This window comes from Arabidopsis lyrata (assembly GCF_000004255.2).
Source record: "Arabidopsis lyrata subsp. lyrata unplaced genomic scaffold ARALYscaffold_2, whole genome shotgun sequence".
Classification (NCBI taxonomy): Eukaryota; Viridiplantae; Streptophyta; class Magnoliopsida; order Brassicales; family Brassicaceae; genus Arabidopsis; species Arabidopsis lyrata.
The window spans coordinates 13998368-14014018 of record NW_003302554.1 but is presented as its reverse complement, the minus strand read 5'-3'; the positions used below and the strand labels follow the sequence as shown (position 1 = coordinate 14014018).

Here is a 15651-nt window from a genome sequence, read left to right as displayed (position 1 = left end):
CATACGAAAGCTGCCATGCCTACAGTTTTATATTAGCGAAGAACTAGTATGATCCGGTACATACGAAAGTAAGAACTTGTTTTAGTTGCCTAATTGTGAACTATATGCTTAAATTATGATACAAATTAAAAAAAAAAAGATATTGAAGTATTCTAAAGTATTGTTCAGACCAAGATCCATCTGGATTGCAATACAATTTGATATAATTTATATGATATGTATTATCTTATTATATAATGCTGAGTCGTCTGTTTGGGATTATTCAAGAATAGAGACGAAACTGGTAACATGGTGGTGGTGGTTACCATTATAAACAATATTTTTAGTCTGTATATCATCTTATTAAAATGCAAAGTCAAAGTCTGTTGGCTTTAATTGGGTCCCTATAAAAACCTACTTAGGCAAGAAAAAGAGAGAATTATTTTAATTTTGTTACAAAGAAGAAAAACAAAAAGAGCAGATCCAATTGATCTCAAGATCGCATCTAAATCATAATATATATCATGATCAAAGAGGAGACCATTTCATGCTTCAATCCTTTCGATGGTGTTATGGCAGAATCTGACAAGGTAAAACTAAAAAACCATTTGCTTAAACCACAAATTTCTCTAACTGTTGTTTTCAATCTCCTTCTGGTGTTTCAATCGGTGAGAATTAATCTCATGTTCATATGAATCTGTTTTTGCATATATATTTTTACATATTGTTACCAATTAAGTCTTATGTCTGAAATTAGTACAGGTTTACTGCATCTAATAAAAGTCAACTTGCTTGTTCGGAAATGGTCTCGACTCTCGAGTATGAAAGTTCATTATTTTGTAGCATGTTTTGCATAAACATACACCACAAACAAAAATAATACATGCTTTTGATTATTTTGGGACGGTTATTTAATGCTCAAGGATACCAAGATTTATTCCGGTATTTAAATTTTTCGAATGGAAACATGTAATTAAGATCCTCTCTAGCCTCTAATTAATATAGGTCGAATACAATTTTATTTTTTTGTTCTTGGCATTCGTTCTCTGTTTATTCCTGTAATACTCATTCACCTTGTCAGTTTGTGTGTGGTTATTGAAAACTATTTGTCATAAAGTTTAGAAATAGTTGGTACAAAAAAAAAATTATTTGATATATGTAAACACTATTGTATGGAAGGTGAATATAAATGTGTCTTGGATATTTACAGGAAGAGGAGCTTGATGTAACAAAAGCGAAGGTGGAGAAAGTTAGGGAAGAAAATGAGAAATTAAAGCTCTTACTGTCTACGATTCTTAATAATTACAACTCTCTTCAAATGCATGTCTCTAACGTTCTCCGAGAACAACAAAGAGCTTCTATGGAGCTAGATCAAGACAAATATAACGATTTTGATGTAGATATATCACTTAGGCTTGGAAGATCAGAGCAAAAGATCTCTAAAAAGGAGGAAAAGGTGGACAAGATTTCTAATGAGAACAAAGAGGAGTCAAAAGATAAAAGATCTGCACTGGGTTTAGGATTTCAGATTCAAAGTTATGAGGCCTTGAAATTAGATGATCTTTGTAGACAGGTTAAGAATGCAAACGCAGAGAATAAGTGTTTATCTTCGAGGAAAGATGTCAAAACAGTTAGAAATGAAAATCACCATCAAGATGTTTTGGAAGAGCATGGGCAAGCAGGTTTGAAGAAAACTAGGGTTTGTGTTAAAGCATCATGTGAAGACCCATCAGTACGTACCACCAAACCATATATATGTTTAATTACTTTAGCATGTAACATCTCTAATTAGTTGATCATATTGGCAAACGTTACATGGATTTATAGATAAACGACGGTTGCCAGTGGAGGAAATATGGTCAAAAGACTGCGAAAACCAATCCTCTCCCACGAGCCTATTACCGTTGCTCCATGTCGTCAAATTGTCCCGTTAGAAAACAGGTATAATACATTCTATAATATCTCAATCGAAATATCTATTAATTGTCAATTAGTTTTAAATAAAAACTTTTAAAACGATGTTTATAGGTGCAAAGATGCGGAGAAGAAGAAACCTCCGCTTTTATGACAACATACGAAGGAAACCATGACCATCCTCTTCCCATGGAAGCAACCCACATGGCAGCTGGAACTTCCGCGGCTGCCTCCTTATTACAATCTGGCTCCTCCTCCTCCTCCTCATCCACCTCCGCGAGTCTAAGCTATTTCTTCCCTTTTCACCACTTCTCTATCTCCACAACTAACTCCCACCCGACCGTAACATTGGACCTCACACGACCAAACTATCCCAATCAGTTACCAGACGACTATCCTCTATCGTCCTCTTCTTTCAGTCTCAACTTCTCCTCTCCTGATCCTCCACCTCAATCATCGCACGATAACACCTTGAACTTTAGTGGCTTGCGAACACAAGCTCCTTTGAGTACAGATTCCTTATTGGCCCGTTATCGAACGAGACTTTCCGGACAGCAGTAAGCCAGTAACTGTGTATCGGTATAGCTAGACACAAGTCTGGAAAGTAACTCATGATTTTCTGTTTTCTTTGTCATTCATTCGTTTTTCAGCCTCTGCATTTATACTTGTAGATAACCAAATGTTTAAATTAGTGGATTACCTATCATATCATGGATTATATGCATATGAAGGTTTTGTAAATTAATTCTGTTCTACACAACAATTTAATACACAAAATATATTTAATGTTTTAAATATATTTTTCTGGTGAATTAGGTAAGTATGTATGACTATGATGACAGAATGACATCTAAAAGGGAAGGTGGTTTTCGTGCAGATTGAAAAAATCTCCCTTTTTCAATTTTGCAAAATTGTGTGATTTTACAAAATAAACTTAGTAAGCATCACATAAAATACTGTGTTATTTGACAAAATATCAATCATATATCACAAGCGATTTTATAAAATAACGTAAACTATAATTTGGAAAATTTTAGTAACATGACATTTGGTAAAATAGTGTTGTATTTGGCGAAACAATGAGCACGCATGAATAACATGTAAGTCAACGTATTTTTATTTGAAATCACATACCAAACATTTACTAATTTGAGATATTATTATTATTTCCTACATTTAATTACTAATTTGATGGTCAAACTGTAATCACCATCAAAATTATTTACCCAAAAATAGGCCTGGGCTTTCGGTTAACCGTTCGATTATCGGTTGGGTTCATTCGGTTTCGGTTCTTTCGGTTTCAAAATTTAGTATCCATTCGGATATTTTAAAATTTTGGTTCGGTTTCGGTTCGGCTCCAGTTCTTTCGGTTTTAAAATTTAGTATCCATTCGGTTATTTTGCTTATGATATTTTCGGATATTTCGGTTATTTTTGAGTATTTTCAGGTATAATATTTTTAAGAATTTGACCAAAATGAAGATGTCTGAATTGTTTTAGCCACCTGTAAATGTTTAGATGGTCGATTCTTAAAAAGAAAAATAATAAATGACCAAAAGAAAAAAGAAAAAACGTATTGATCCATAAAATATTATACCTTTAGTCTATTATGGATCAGGCCCATTATCACAGCTTTCTTACAATTCGGCCCATCCAACTGTTTCGGTTCTTTCGGTTTCAAAATTTTGGTTTCAAAATTTAGTATCCATTCGGATATTTTAAAATTTTGGTTCGGTTTCGGTTCGGCTCCAGTTATTTCAGTTTTAAAATTTAGTATCCATTCGGTTATTTTTGATATTTTCGGATATATCCACGTCAGAGGCTCCGATTGTAACGCTGTTAAAACTCTTTGACACACGACCACTTATTATAACGCCACGTGTCAATGCACATCATCAGATCGCGCGTAACCGCCAGAAAACCGAAACCAAAGGTTCCATCTCCATCACGTCGCTTATCCGACCACGAAACTCACCACTGTTCTAAATTCTCTCTCTGTCTCTCTCTCTCTGTATTTTTTCTCAAGCAAAAAGCTTGGGTTTCTTCGTTTCTAATCTAAAATCATCGTAAGATATCTGTGAGATTCTTCAATTGAATCGGTATCAAGATATGGCGGGAAGTGAAGCTGTAGAAGATAAGGAGATAAAATCGGCGGTTTCAAGCTGTGAGGCGTATTTCGAGAAAGTACAGTCAAGGAAGAATCTTCCCAAATCTCTTCAAGAAACCCTAAACTCTGCTTTCGCCGGAATCCCCGTCTCCTCCTTCCCTCAAGTCCCCGGCGGTAGAGGTAAAGATATAAAGATCCCATTTTTCGATTTCTCCAATGGTTTAGATTCAATTTGTTTTTTTTTTTTTTTTTGGTAGTGATAGAGATTCCAGCGGAAACACCTGTGTCAGAAGCAGTAAAGATTTTATCAGACAGCAAGATTCTATCAGCTCCTGTGATTAACACAGATCACGAGAGTTCCTTAGATTGGAGAGAAAGATATTTAGGAATCATTGATTACTCTTCAATCATTTTATGGGTGTTAGAGAGTGCTGAACTCGCTGCAATCGCGTTGTCCGCTACGTCAGCAACCGCTGCTGGTGTTGGTGCTGGAGCTGTTGGAGCTCTTGGTGTTGCAGCGCTCGGGGTGACCGGTCCGGTTGCTGTTGCAGGGCTAGCAGCGGCTGCGGTTGGAGCCGCGGTTGCTGGTGGTGTTGCAGCTGACCGTGGGATTGGGAAAGATGCTCCAACTGCTGCTGATAATTTAGGGAAAGATTTCTATCAAGTCATTCTTCAAGAAGAGCCTTTTAAATCAACCACTGTAAGTTTTTAACAGAACATAACGTATTTGTGTTGCGATGGTTCTGATTGATCATAACTATGTTTATGTTGTCAGGTTAGAACAATACTTAAGTCGTTTAGATGGGCTCCTTTTCTTCCGGTTTCAACTGAGAGTTCGATGTTGAGTGTTATGTTGTTACTCTCGAAATACCGGTTAAGGAATGTGCCGGTTATTAAATCAGGAGAACCTGATATCAAGAACTACATTACTCAATCTGCAGTTGTTCATGGTCTTGAAGGTTGCAAAGGTAGAGATTGGTTTGATCACATTTCTGCTCTCTCGATTTCTGATCTAGGCCTGCCTTTCATGTCGCCGAATGAGGTAAAAATATAAACTCTAAGAACTCAAGACATTAGGCTCGTAAAGCGGTGAAACTGAACATGTTGGTTTCAGGTTATTAGCATTGAGAGTGAAGAACTTATTCTTGAAGCATTCAAGCGGATGAGAGACAACAACATTGGTGGTTTACCTGTAATCGAAGGGCCGAATAAGAAGATTGTTGGTAACATTAGCATGAGAGACATTAGATATTTGCTTTTACAACCTGAAGTCTTCTCCAATTTCAGGTCTGTTTTACTCACTTGTTTCTCATTACAACTTCTGGTAACAATGACTTAAATTTCTCTTTGTTGATGATAAAGACAACTCACGGTGAAGAGTTTTGCGACAAAGATTGCTACAGCAGGAGAGGAATATGGTTTAGCGATTCCTGCAATAACTTGTAGGCCTGATTCGACTTTGGGGAGTGTTATAAACAGTTTGGCTTCGAGGTCGGTGCATCGGGTATACGTAGCTGCTGGAGACGAGAATGAGCTTTATGGGGTTATAACACTGAGGGATGTGATCTCTTGTTTCGTATCAGAACCTCCAAACTACTTTGAGAACTGTCTCGGGTTCTCGGTTAAAGAAATGCTTAACCGATGATCTCTTGTTTCTCAGCTTTTTTTTTTGTTTGTCTTTGTTGTTTGTTCCTTCTTGGTTTAGATTCTGAAGTTGTTATCTTTATATCTAATTTGTAACCATTTTGAGTTTCAAGTTATATCGTCCATGATTTATGTTTAGAAATGTTTATGAAGTTTGAAATTTGCCTATACATGCATAAATCAAAACAAACCAATGAATGCAACAACTTATGAAGAGGGACTTTGCTATTGGTTTCACACAAAACCCTTAATTCTCTTGCTTTGATGTAATTCTTTCGTTTTCAATTATCCGAACTCTCAATGTGTCGTTTACACATAATTTTTTTTGGTCCTCTGTTCCTGAGACGACAACTTTTTAGATTTTGATATGGATATGGATGATCTAGGGCTTCTTAGGATTTACGGGTTCTTCTTATTCGTAATTCTGGTTCTGAGTTTGATCTAGCTCATGCCAAGATATGAATCTATGCTTTTCCCAATCAGATTATGCAAAGAATGTTTGATTGTTGGTCTTTAGTTTTGTTTCTGACTTGTGTTATCTTTGTGAATTTGAAGACATCAAGTGTACAAGATGTCAACTCCAGCAAGGAAGAGGCTTATGAGGGATTTCAAGAGGTTGCAGCAAGACCCTCCTGCTGGAATCAATGGTGATTCTCAAGATAACAACATCTTACTCTGGAACGCCGTTATCTTTGGGTAAAACAATTGCTTCTTATGATCAAGTAACGACTGTTTTTTTTTTTCTTGTCTTATTGTCTTGATTCTGATCTGCTTATGGAACTTGCAGTCCGGATGATACACTTTGGGATGGAGGTACAATTAAAGTGTATTCCTTTTGCATATTTGGCTAGATAAACATGGAACTATATAGATCAAATCCTTGTTAAGTACTAGTTCTATGTTTATATTTCTGGTACTTTTAAGTTGTATTATGACCCTTCAATTTACAGAGGATTATCCAAACAAGCCACCGACTGTTCGCTTTGTTACTCGGATGTTTCACCCAAATAGTAAGTAAGAATAAACAGAGAAATAATGCTTTGCTCTTATTTCTGTTTAGTGGTTTAATCTGTCTCAGTTACTTGATCTTTTAGTGACTACCGTTGTCTTGTTCAGTCTATGCAGATGGAAGTATTTGTCTTGACATCTTACAGAATCAGTGGAGTCCTATTTATGATGTTGCAGCAATTCTTACATCTATCCAGGTATTGTTCATCTTTCTCAATGTAAAACCACTTGATCATAACCAGTTTTACTGTTTTTGTTAACAATCTGCAGTCACTCCTCTGTGATCCCAACCCAAACTCACCTGCAAACTCAGAAGCTGCCCGCTTATTCAGCGAAAACAAGCGAGAATACAACAGACGAGTTGAACAGAGTTGGACCGCTAATTACTAAGCTATATCGGTAATCGAATCTTCTGCGCTCAGATTTTATAACATTTTAAGAAGTGGAGGTGATCAAACTGGTAAAACGACCGACATTTATCAATTTGTATATGTGTTTGTAAGTCTCTCCAATTCAATATAGAATAGATGGATTCTATAGTTGCGTGGATTCGATTTATAAGGAGGCCAAATGTTAAAAGTCAAATCGAGGAGTTTTAATCAGCTGGTGATTAAGATGAACAGAACCAATCATATAGTGTTCTGTCTCAAGATCTTAGTTAGGTTCTAAGTTTTTTCACAATCGTTTGTGCAAAAACTCAGATAAAGTTGATATTGTTTTAGATGATTCTTACTTCTAAAATGGCTTATTAATTGGATTCGTTTTTGTTATGCAATCATGGTGTTGTATTGTTAATATGTAATTCAATCACCGGTTTAAATTTTAGTTGAAATCACATGTTCATTTGGGTGGTTCTATTAACTAGTGAACTATATATATAACTAGTTAAACTCCAATGAAACATTTGTAGTTGCTAACTAAAAAATGAAATGACTCATTCATGTAACAATCACATTACTTTTCGTATACATGAAAAAGCTCATAACTCACCTGACCGTTGAAAAAACCGCTCAAACCTTTGGGTGCCAAGATGTCACCTAGAGTCCCCCCAAACACTTCAGTGTTCATCAGATTGATTTATCGGTCGATAGATCTTAGAACACAAACTCACAAAGTATGAACAATGAAGCGTTTAAGGGAACTCAAGGGGACAGTTGACTTTACATGTTATATATGTCTCTTTGCTAATGCTTCTTCTCTTACTCACTCAAGTTCTTAGTGAACACCCAAACTGCATATTTATATGTATGCTTATACCGCATGTTGTAGAGGAATTTTTCAGGGAGGGACCGTAGATTATATATTCTCCATTGAATAGCAAAACATGTATGTAAATATAAATGAAGATGAACCAAGTCGGAATTTTGGGAATAAGGAGCCAAGGAGAATATTATTATCGCCATTCTTCACAAGATCTTTCTTTCCTCCGATAGATCTTATTCTATTCTCTTTTTTGCGTAAGCAAAGAATATGTCAAGACACTTACAAAAACCAATGTAAAAAAAATGAAAGTAACAAATGTAAAAAATCTAAGAGAAGTATTTCATAAATTTCACAATATTCTTCCTATTTCATTTAAGTGTTGTTTTCTAATCGTGTGTAGAAACGTATCTTGCAAAAAGGCTGAAAGGTAAAAGGATTTATGCACTTTTCTTGAAAAAAGTGATTCCCTCACGTACACTTAAAGCCCTTAACCTAAATTCACGTCTACATTCATAATGCTTCCAATTTTATATATGAAACGCCAATGTCTCCATTCTCTTTCAAACCCTAACACCCTTGTAAACTCAATTTGGCCATTCCACCGAAATGTAATGTTCATTACATAAGAAACAAATATCGTTTTGGTCGGATGTTCCCTAGAGTTCCTCTGAGCACTTCATTGGAGATACCATTGTCTATGAAATAGTATTCTACTGAAGTGTTTGGGGGAACTCCTGGACTCATTCGATAATTTTAATTCACTAAGTTTGATTTGGTGTTACATATTGTTTGTTCGATATATAAGGTAAGAGATGAAGAAATATAGAATATCCAATTAATATCATATTGCCAAACTGCTTCAATTTGTTCGTTTTCACAGGTTCTGCGGTACCTTACTCACCCTACATACTGTCTATTCTAAAGAAATTTTTCAGTATGAGACTCAATTACGATTTTTTATTTATTTATGAGGTTATGAAAATCCGACACATCGTTTTGTTAATATTTTTCAATTTCACGTTTTTAACTAAACGCATTATATATTGACTCGGAGGAATTAGTATTTTTCACCCCGATCGACATGTAAGTTTCGAGATTTTAAGTACGTAGCTCAGAGTTTCTCCCTTTATTTTGAGTGTTCAACTTATTTGTTGTAGAGCGAATAAATTTTTCAAAAATTGTAAATGTAATCAACTTTCAGTCTTTCAGAGAAGATGAACAACTATAATGCTATGTGGCTTTATTTTTATGTTGAAAAATATTAACTAATGTAATCTTTTTTTCCTTTTATGACAGCATTAACTAATGTAATCTCTATATATTAATTAAGAAGCATTTAATATATAGTTCAAACGAAATGAAACAAAACAAAATCAAAAATAAATAGTTCAAACGAAATGAAACAAAGACAAAAACGAAATATAAGAGCTTCTATGAGAAGGAAAACACAACTGAATTCATTATCCCCTCTCAATGCGGCCGGCTGATCATGTCGACGTTGGGTAGACACACTCGTCTCAGCCAGATGGTTGTCCGGTGGTCACTTCAGTACTCTTTCTTGCAGGTTTGAGATTTTCGAGCTTTACGTCGAATTCCACGATTAGTAAGACTAAGACGTAAATGATTTTGAAAGCGAAAACCCATCTGAAATGCAATCCTAAAATGATTGATCTTTGGAAAAAATGCTGCCTACAAGATGTATATGAAAAATGTGTATTTGGAAACGTGAAAACAAAAAACTGTGGTAACTGAGTGAGTGGTGTAATAAATTATTTGAGTTTTAATATGATTTTGATGATTTTAGAAAACTTATGATTTGTTGTAAAATCTTGCAAGTCCCACTTAAAACCGTGAAATTTAGATCTTTTGAAATTCAGCCACCTAATCGCTAGACGATGGTGTACTGATGGGATAAGTATAAACTGATCAGTTACAAAAATCAGTTCTCTAATTTAATTTTGCCTAAACCGATTAATCCCCACCAAACATTTTTTTCCTTTTTCTTCAATGTAAGAAGCATTTCAAAAACACATATAACAACTGACACTTTTTCTTCAATGTTTTAAAGCCTTTTAGCAAAACCAAAGTCAAGTAAACAATTTCATGCTTTCTATTTCATATTTTGGGGTCCCCAAATGTTTATGAGTACCGGATATATATACACACACATTTTTCTCTGGTGAAAATCTATAATTATCAATAAGAAAACTTGCCTTTATATTTCGTTTTCGCTCGTACTGGGATGATCGAAAAGACGCAATAATATCACCATCCTGCTTGACAACAAGTGGAAAAAGTCGCTCAAACAGTTAGACGTGAAACAATGTATTCTTTTTGGTCACCATAGCCAGAGATGTAGAAAGGACCAGAGTAGCCTAGTTTCTTGAACGCCCTTTCTATAAGTTGACCCTTCAATTTACAGAGGATTATCCAAACAAACCACTGACTGTTCGCTTTGTTACTCGGATGTTTCACCCAAATAGTAAGTAAGAATAAACAGAGAAATAATGCTTTGCTCTTATTTTTGTTTAGTGGTTTAATCTGTCTCTGTTACTTGATCTTTTAGTGACTACCGTTGTCTTGTTCAGTCTATGCAGATGGAAGTATCATGTCTTGACATCTTACAGAACCAATGGAGTCCTATTTATGATGTTGCAGCAATTCTTACATCTATCCAGGTATCCTTTACCTTTTGATTATCTAGATCAATGTAAAACCACTTGATTGTAATCAGTTTTACTGTTTTTGTTAACAGTTTACAGTCACTCTTCTGTGATCCCAGCCCAAACTCACCTGCAAACTCAGAAGCTGCCCGCTTATTCAGCGAAAACAAGCGAGAATACAACAGACGGGTTAAGAAGATTGTGGAACAGAGTTGGAACATAATACAATAGAACTGAAGAATTGGAGGCGATTAAATTGGTAGTTACCGTTTGGAACTCCGTATAAAAGTTTTGGCATATTTCAAGAATTCCGTATGGATTTGGAAATGTTTCAATTCATAATAGTATATATGGAAAGTGTAGTTGAAACGAATTGCTTAACTAAGAAACGAAATGACTCACTCATGATAGATCACTAACCACATTACTTATCTTCTTCATGAAAAGGCTCATACGAACTCACCTGAACCGTTGAAAACACCGTTGACAATTAATATAACCTTTCGGTGCCATATGTCACCTAGAGTCCCCCCAAACACTTCAGTGTTCGTCAGATTGATTGAATCGATCGATTGATCTTAGACAACAAAGTGTGAACAATAAAGCGTTTAAGGGAACTCAAGGAGACATTTGACTCTACATATTATGTCTCTTTTGCTAATGCTTCTTCTTTTACTCACTGACCTTAGTGACAACCCAAACTGCATATTTATAGATACTTCTCCATGATATGTTTTTTCTTTTTGTTTTTTTTTTTAAGAGAGGGACCATATATTCTATATTCTCCATTGAATAGCACAACATGCGGAAAATATGAGGGTGAACCAAGTCGGAATTTTGGTAATAAGGAGCCAAGAGAATATTTATATCACCACTTTCCTACATTATAAGCACATTCTTCATAAAATATCTTTTGACCCGTTGATTTCTTCAACTCTGTTTAGTTTTTTCCCATGTAATTGCGATTTAAATCGAGTTACAAAAGCCAATGTAAACAATAATGAAAGTAACAAATGTTAAAAAAATAAGAAAGTATTTTAAGAATGGAACTTCACTATGGTATATTTTAATAATTATATAAACTATACGAAGAAAGTTTTCCCTAATAATTGCCTTTAAGACCATGTACATAGCTGATATAATGAGAGTATCAGGAGCCTATTAATTATTTTTTAATAGATTAGAGTATCAAGTTGGGCCTGATCAGTATCACTGGAGTGATATTTCTGATACCCAGTATCAGGTGACGTGGCGGCAGCTGATTCGTCTGAGAAATGCGTTTTTCCTTGAAAGTAGAGAAAAAAAAATTCATATTTGGCAAAAATGGGGTCAAGGTAATTGACTTCGAGCGACTAAATTATTTTTATCATCATGTTTTTTTAAAGTTTTTTTGAATTTTATGTTTTATTTTGCTTAAGTATATTCTACGGTTTTTTAATTCTAACAAAATTTTACCCCGCTGTACACCGCGGGATGATTTATTGTTAAAAGTTAGTATATATAAATTTTTATAAATTGTATCTCCTTATAAAATATTTATGTATTATATGATGATTCAAAACAGTTAAAAACAAATTAAACAAAAATGATAGAAGAATCATAATTCTAAATCTTAATCAAATCTTCTAAGTATCTAAATTATTAAATATAGAATATACGGTGTATGAGTTGGGTTAGATATAACCCGACCCAAGAAATTTTTTGTAATCCTATGTTTTTATATATTTATTTTTGATTTTGCAAATAATTTTTTTTTATGATACTTAAGCCGGTCTCACCAATGCAAACATATTTAGTAGAAGTATCATAAAAAATCTCAAACAATAAACAAACATTATAAATAATACTAAAAAATTCCTAATGATACTATATGGGTATCACCCATATACATGCTCTAACGCTGTACATACCTCATATCTGCATTTTCAAACAAAAAATTGCTGTGTCCGCGTCTTTCAAATTAATGTACGTGAATTATGTTAAGAAGGAATATAATATATTTTTAATTTGGTAAAAATAATAATCGGTCGCGAAAATAAATTGTCTTTACGTGTCTATAATTTATCGTAAAATTGAAATAGCAGTAGTGTATACACAAAAGAAGCAAAAAAATTCATATGTGCATTTGCATGTATGGGACTGTACATGTATGTACATTCATTGGCATCTATGCGTTTATAGAAACTTCTTTCTTATCTTACAAAAAGCTGAAAGGAAAAAGGATTTATGCAACTTTTCTTGAAAATTTTGATTCCCTCATCTAAAGCCCTTAACATGAATTCACGTCTAAGTTCACAATGCTTCCAATTGTATATAATAAACACCAATCCTTCCATTCTTTTTCAAACCCTGAAACTCTTATAAACAGAATTTGCTTATTCCACCGAAATGTATACGCAATACATTGATAACGTATATTAGATATACAAACAAACATCGTTTTGGTCGGATGTTTCCTAGAGTTCCTCTGAGCACTTCATTGGAGATACCATCTTTTATCAAATGGTTTTCTACTGAAGTGTTTGGGGGAACTCCCGGACTCATTCGATATTTTAAATTCAGTAGACTAAGTTTGATTTGGTGTTACATAAGGTAAGGGATCAGTTAATATAGAATATCGAATAAATTTCATGTTGCTAAAATGCTTATTTGTTCTTCTTCTCAGGTTCAAAATTGGTCAAGTACTGCTAACTTAATTAATAACTCTATTGATTATTGTATAGAATTGTTGAGTTGTTAAAAAGAAATTTTGGATGATGTTGAGAAGATCCGAAGACATGTTTTAGAGATTTTTTTTTTTTCATTTTATTTGATATTTTTCAAGTTAACTTCTATGTAAAGTTTAAATTTATTTTGACATAATACAAATGATCACAAGTTTTTTTTTTAAATGCATTGTTTGTCACGTTAAAGGCTTTTTTAGGGAAATAATTTCGACATGATCATATCCAAATTATGTCCAAAAGAAAACTGATATTTCCAAGTCTCATACGTACCAGCTTGTAGGAATAATTTAGATATGATGATGATGAGCTTGTGATCCGATGTGGATGAGTTTGACCAGAGAGTTATGTCATCGAAGCTGATTGGTGGAGACTGGAGAGAGATGTACACTGTTGGTGAAAGAAAATCCCAGATCTCCTTGGCCTAATCACAATCAAAGAACAAATGAATTTCTGGATTCCTCACCAATTCCTTAAAGTAGCTAGACAGTCCGGCCTGGTTTTGCTCGAGGAGATGTTGTCCAAAGAAAGATGTCTTCTGTCGTTGAGGAAGTGTCTGGTGGTGACAAAGGAAGGCAGGCTTTCAAAAGTGAAAGGATCCGGTGACGGCCCCTAGGCAACTTCCAAGAACCTTGATGAACTACTTGGGCAATATGAGAAGCAAGAAAAAAAGAATATCTGACCCTCGCAGACTTGCCTCACCCGTAAGGTCGATTAATGGCTCAAGAGATTTCCAGTTATCGTGCCTAAACAGAGCCAACCAGATCCCAACTGACAGGCAATGAACTCATTTCCATATCCAGCTTCCACCCACAAAAGTCAGCTTAAAAAAAAAAAAAAAAAAAAAACGGAGGAAGTAGTATTTTTTTTTTTTTGTTTGAGGTTTTAATTACTAGTATTTTAGACATATGTTTGTTTATCCTGCGGTTTTCTTCCTTTCTTGTTAGCGTTGAACTCTTTTGTTGTAGAGCCAATAAAAAAAAAAGTTGTAATCTAACTTTCTCAGAAAAGGTGAACTTATTTTTAAAGCATACTGTCGTTTAAGTTTTAGTTAATTGTAGACATAGACCAAATTTTGGGGTTAAATCTACTCCTTTTTGGCTAGATCAAACCATTTAGTACTATTGCGGCATAACCGTGCAATTGCAATCATATGAAGCTTCATAAATTTAAAGTTTAGGAACTTGATTAAGAGTTCTCTAGTTATAAAGATCTGGGGATCGACATCACAAGGCCCATGAGCTTTCGGCCAGCCACAACATGCTAACCGTACGATAAAGAAATTTGGTACTGCTCAATGGTTTTCCTAGAGAAAGAAATGGACAGATCACTCATGACTAAGTGATTATTGAACCTAAAACCGTAATCGTTTATAGAAATATAACAAAAATGGTGTTAAGATTTGCTTGTAAGTAAACTAACCAAGACTAGTGAAATAGAACAACATTAGATGTGAGCCCCGGCCCTTTACAAAAAAAATATGAAAAAAAATAGATGTGAATGAAATTTTATATATATTAATTATATTCTTACGTGAAATATTTTTTGAAAACTTAAAATAAGTTCTGAATGATAAAGAAGTTATGGAATCACATTATGAGAAAAAGGTACCTTATGTTGATATATTGAAGAGCAGAGGGACATGTGACTCTTGCCTTCCTTACTTATCTGTATGTCCAATAGCCACCTGTATTTAACACAAGGACCATCATATTTAGATTCTTATCAAAACGTCTGCAAACATTTTATATTACCGAAGATGAACCTGGTCAGTGTTTTGGAGCTAATGAAAAAGACATTGAAAGTAAGAATAACTTGTGGCATGTGTAAAATCCAGTTGCTCGATGTCTTCTATATATATTTCAAGAGCACACACTAGGATTGGAAAAAATATTTGTTTGAACCGCTCCAATTCGGTATTTGATAAAATAAGTAAAATTATTTGTACGTACTAGTATTTTTTTAGAGAAAGAACAAATCACAATACTAATTTTAAGTAATCCAGATATCAGCTTCGTATACATATTATATCATGTATTTAAAATGGAGGCATCAAATCCAACAATAAGAGTTCAAAAATAATGGTAAAATGGACATGAAGTATAATTACAAGAACAAAGTTATAAACTCCAGCATTAGTAATTTATCCGTTTGTTTCAAAAAACCTTTTGAGTGAGTAACACAAGTTCTGGATTCGAGGCTCAGCGATAGAAAGTGGACTAGTAACAAGAATATATATTTGATGTGGTTTCGACCTGAAGAAACTATTAGCACTAATAATCACAACAAATGGTATATATGCCACTCATTTAATAGTTGACTGATAATATAAACCAATCTAGATTATTCGACCACACAGAGATCATGTATAGATAGATGTACGTATGTTTTGTAGAATCAAATTTTCTATC

General features: G+C 34.3%; 3 protein-coding genes across 4 annotated transcripts; all 3 read left to right on the top strand.

Moving 5' to 3' along the window:
• The first annotated feature begins 377 nt into the window (after nucleotides 1–377).
• Nucleotides 378–2705, top strand: LOC9324802 (probable WRKY transcription factor 36). The gene is made up of 4 exons (XM_002888693.2): nucleotides 378–569; nucleotides 1190–1711; nucleotides 1807–1920; nucleotides 2008–2705. The coding sequence occupies exons 1-4, from the start codon at nucleotides 504–506 to the stop codon at nucleotides 2452–2454; spliced, it is 1149 nt and encodes a 382-aa protein (XP_002888739.1). The 5' UTR covers nucleotides 378–503; the 3' UTR covers nucleotides 2455–2705.
• Nucleotides 2706–3773: 1068 nt separating this feature from the next.
• On the top strand, nucleotides 3774–5785 carry LOC9324801 (SNF1-related protein kinase regulatory subunit gamma-1-like). 2 transcript variants are annotated; one of them, XM_021035751.1, is made up of 5 exons: nucleotides 3774–4179; nucleotides 4257–4699; nucleotides 4775–5041; nucleotides 5114–5286; nucleotides 5362–5785. In XM_021035751.1, exons 1-5 carry the CDS (start codon nucleotides 4002–4004, stop codon nucleotides 5642–5644), a joined length of 1344 nt encoding a protein of 447 aa, XP_020891410.1. In that variant the 5' UTR covers nucleotides 3774–4001; the 3' UTR covers nucleotides 5645–5785. The 2 variants fall into 2 exon arrangements, with proteins under 2 accessions (XP_020891410.1, XP_020891411.1); XM_021035752.1 differs by having other exon boundaries at nucleotides 3843–4179; nucleotides 4263–4699.
• Nucleotides 5786–5899: 114 nt separating this feature from the next.
• Nucleotides 5900–9074, top strand: LOC9324800 (ubiquitin-conjugating enzyme E2 2). The gene is made up of 5 exons (XM_021035753.1): nucleotides 5900–6339; nucleotides 6431–6456; nucleotides 6594–6653; nucleotides 6760–6848; nucleotides 6922–9074. Exons 1-5 carry the CDS (start codon nucleotides 6215–6217, stop codon nucleotides 7039–7041), a joined length of 420 nt encoding a protein of 139 aa, XP_020891412.1. The 5' UTR covers nucleotides 5900–6214; the 3' UTR covers nucleotides 7042–9074.
• Nucleotides 9075–15651: the final 6577 nt, after the last annotated feature.

What these genes read in the sequence shown, in the direction of transcription:
- LOC9324801 (XM_021035751.1), top strand. Translation starts at nt 4,002, where the DNA reads ATGGCGGGAAGTGAAGCTGTAGAAGATAAGGAGATAAAATCGGCGGTT. An exon ending in AGCCTTTTAAATCAACCACT is followed by an intron (nt 4,700 to 4,774) that starts GTAAGTTTTTAA and finishes TTATGTTGTCAG; the next exon opens with GTTAGAACAATACTTAAGTC. An exon ending in CTTTCATGTCGCCGAATGAG is followed by an intron (nt 5,042 to 5,113) that starts GTAAAAATATAA and finishes TGTTGGTTTCAG; the next exon opens with GTTATTAGCATTGAGAGTGA.
- LOC9324802 (XM_002888693.2), top strand. Translation starts at nt 504, where the DNA reads ATGATCAAAGAGGAGACCATTTCATGCTTCAATCCTTTCGATGGTGTT. An exon ending in TTATGGCAGAATCTGACAAG is followed by an intron (nt 570 to 1,189) that starts GTAAAACTAAAA and finishes GGATATTTACAG; the next exon opens with GAAGAGGAGCTTGATGTAAC. An exon ending in CATCATGTGAAGACCCATCA is followed by an intron (nt 1,712 to 1,806) that starts GTACGTACCACC and finishes ATGGATTTATAG; the next exon opens with ATAAACGACGGTTGCCAGTG.
- LOC9324800 (XM_021035753.1), top strand. Translation starts at nt 6,215, where the DNA reads ATGTCAACTCCAGCAAGGAAGAGGCTTATGAGGGATTTCAAGAGGTTG. An exon ending in TGGAACGCCGTTATCTTTGG is followed by an intron (nt 6,340 to 6,430) that starts GTAAAACAATTG and finishes TGGAACTTGCAG; the next exon opens with TCCGGATGATACACTTTGGG. An exon ending in TCGGATGTTTCACCCAAATA is followed by an intron (nt 6,654 to 6,759) that starts GTAAGTAAGAAT and finishes TGTCTTGTTCAG; the next exon opens with TCTATGCAGATGGAAGTATT.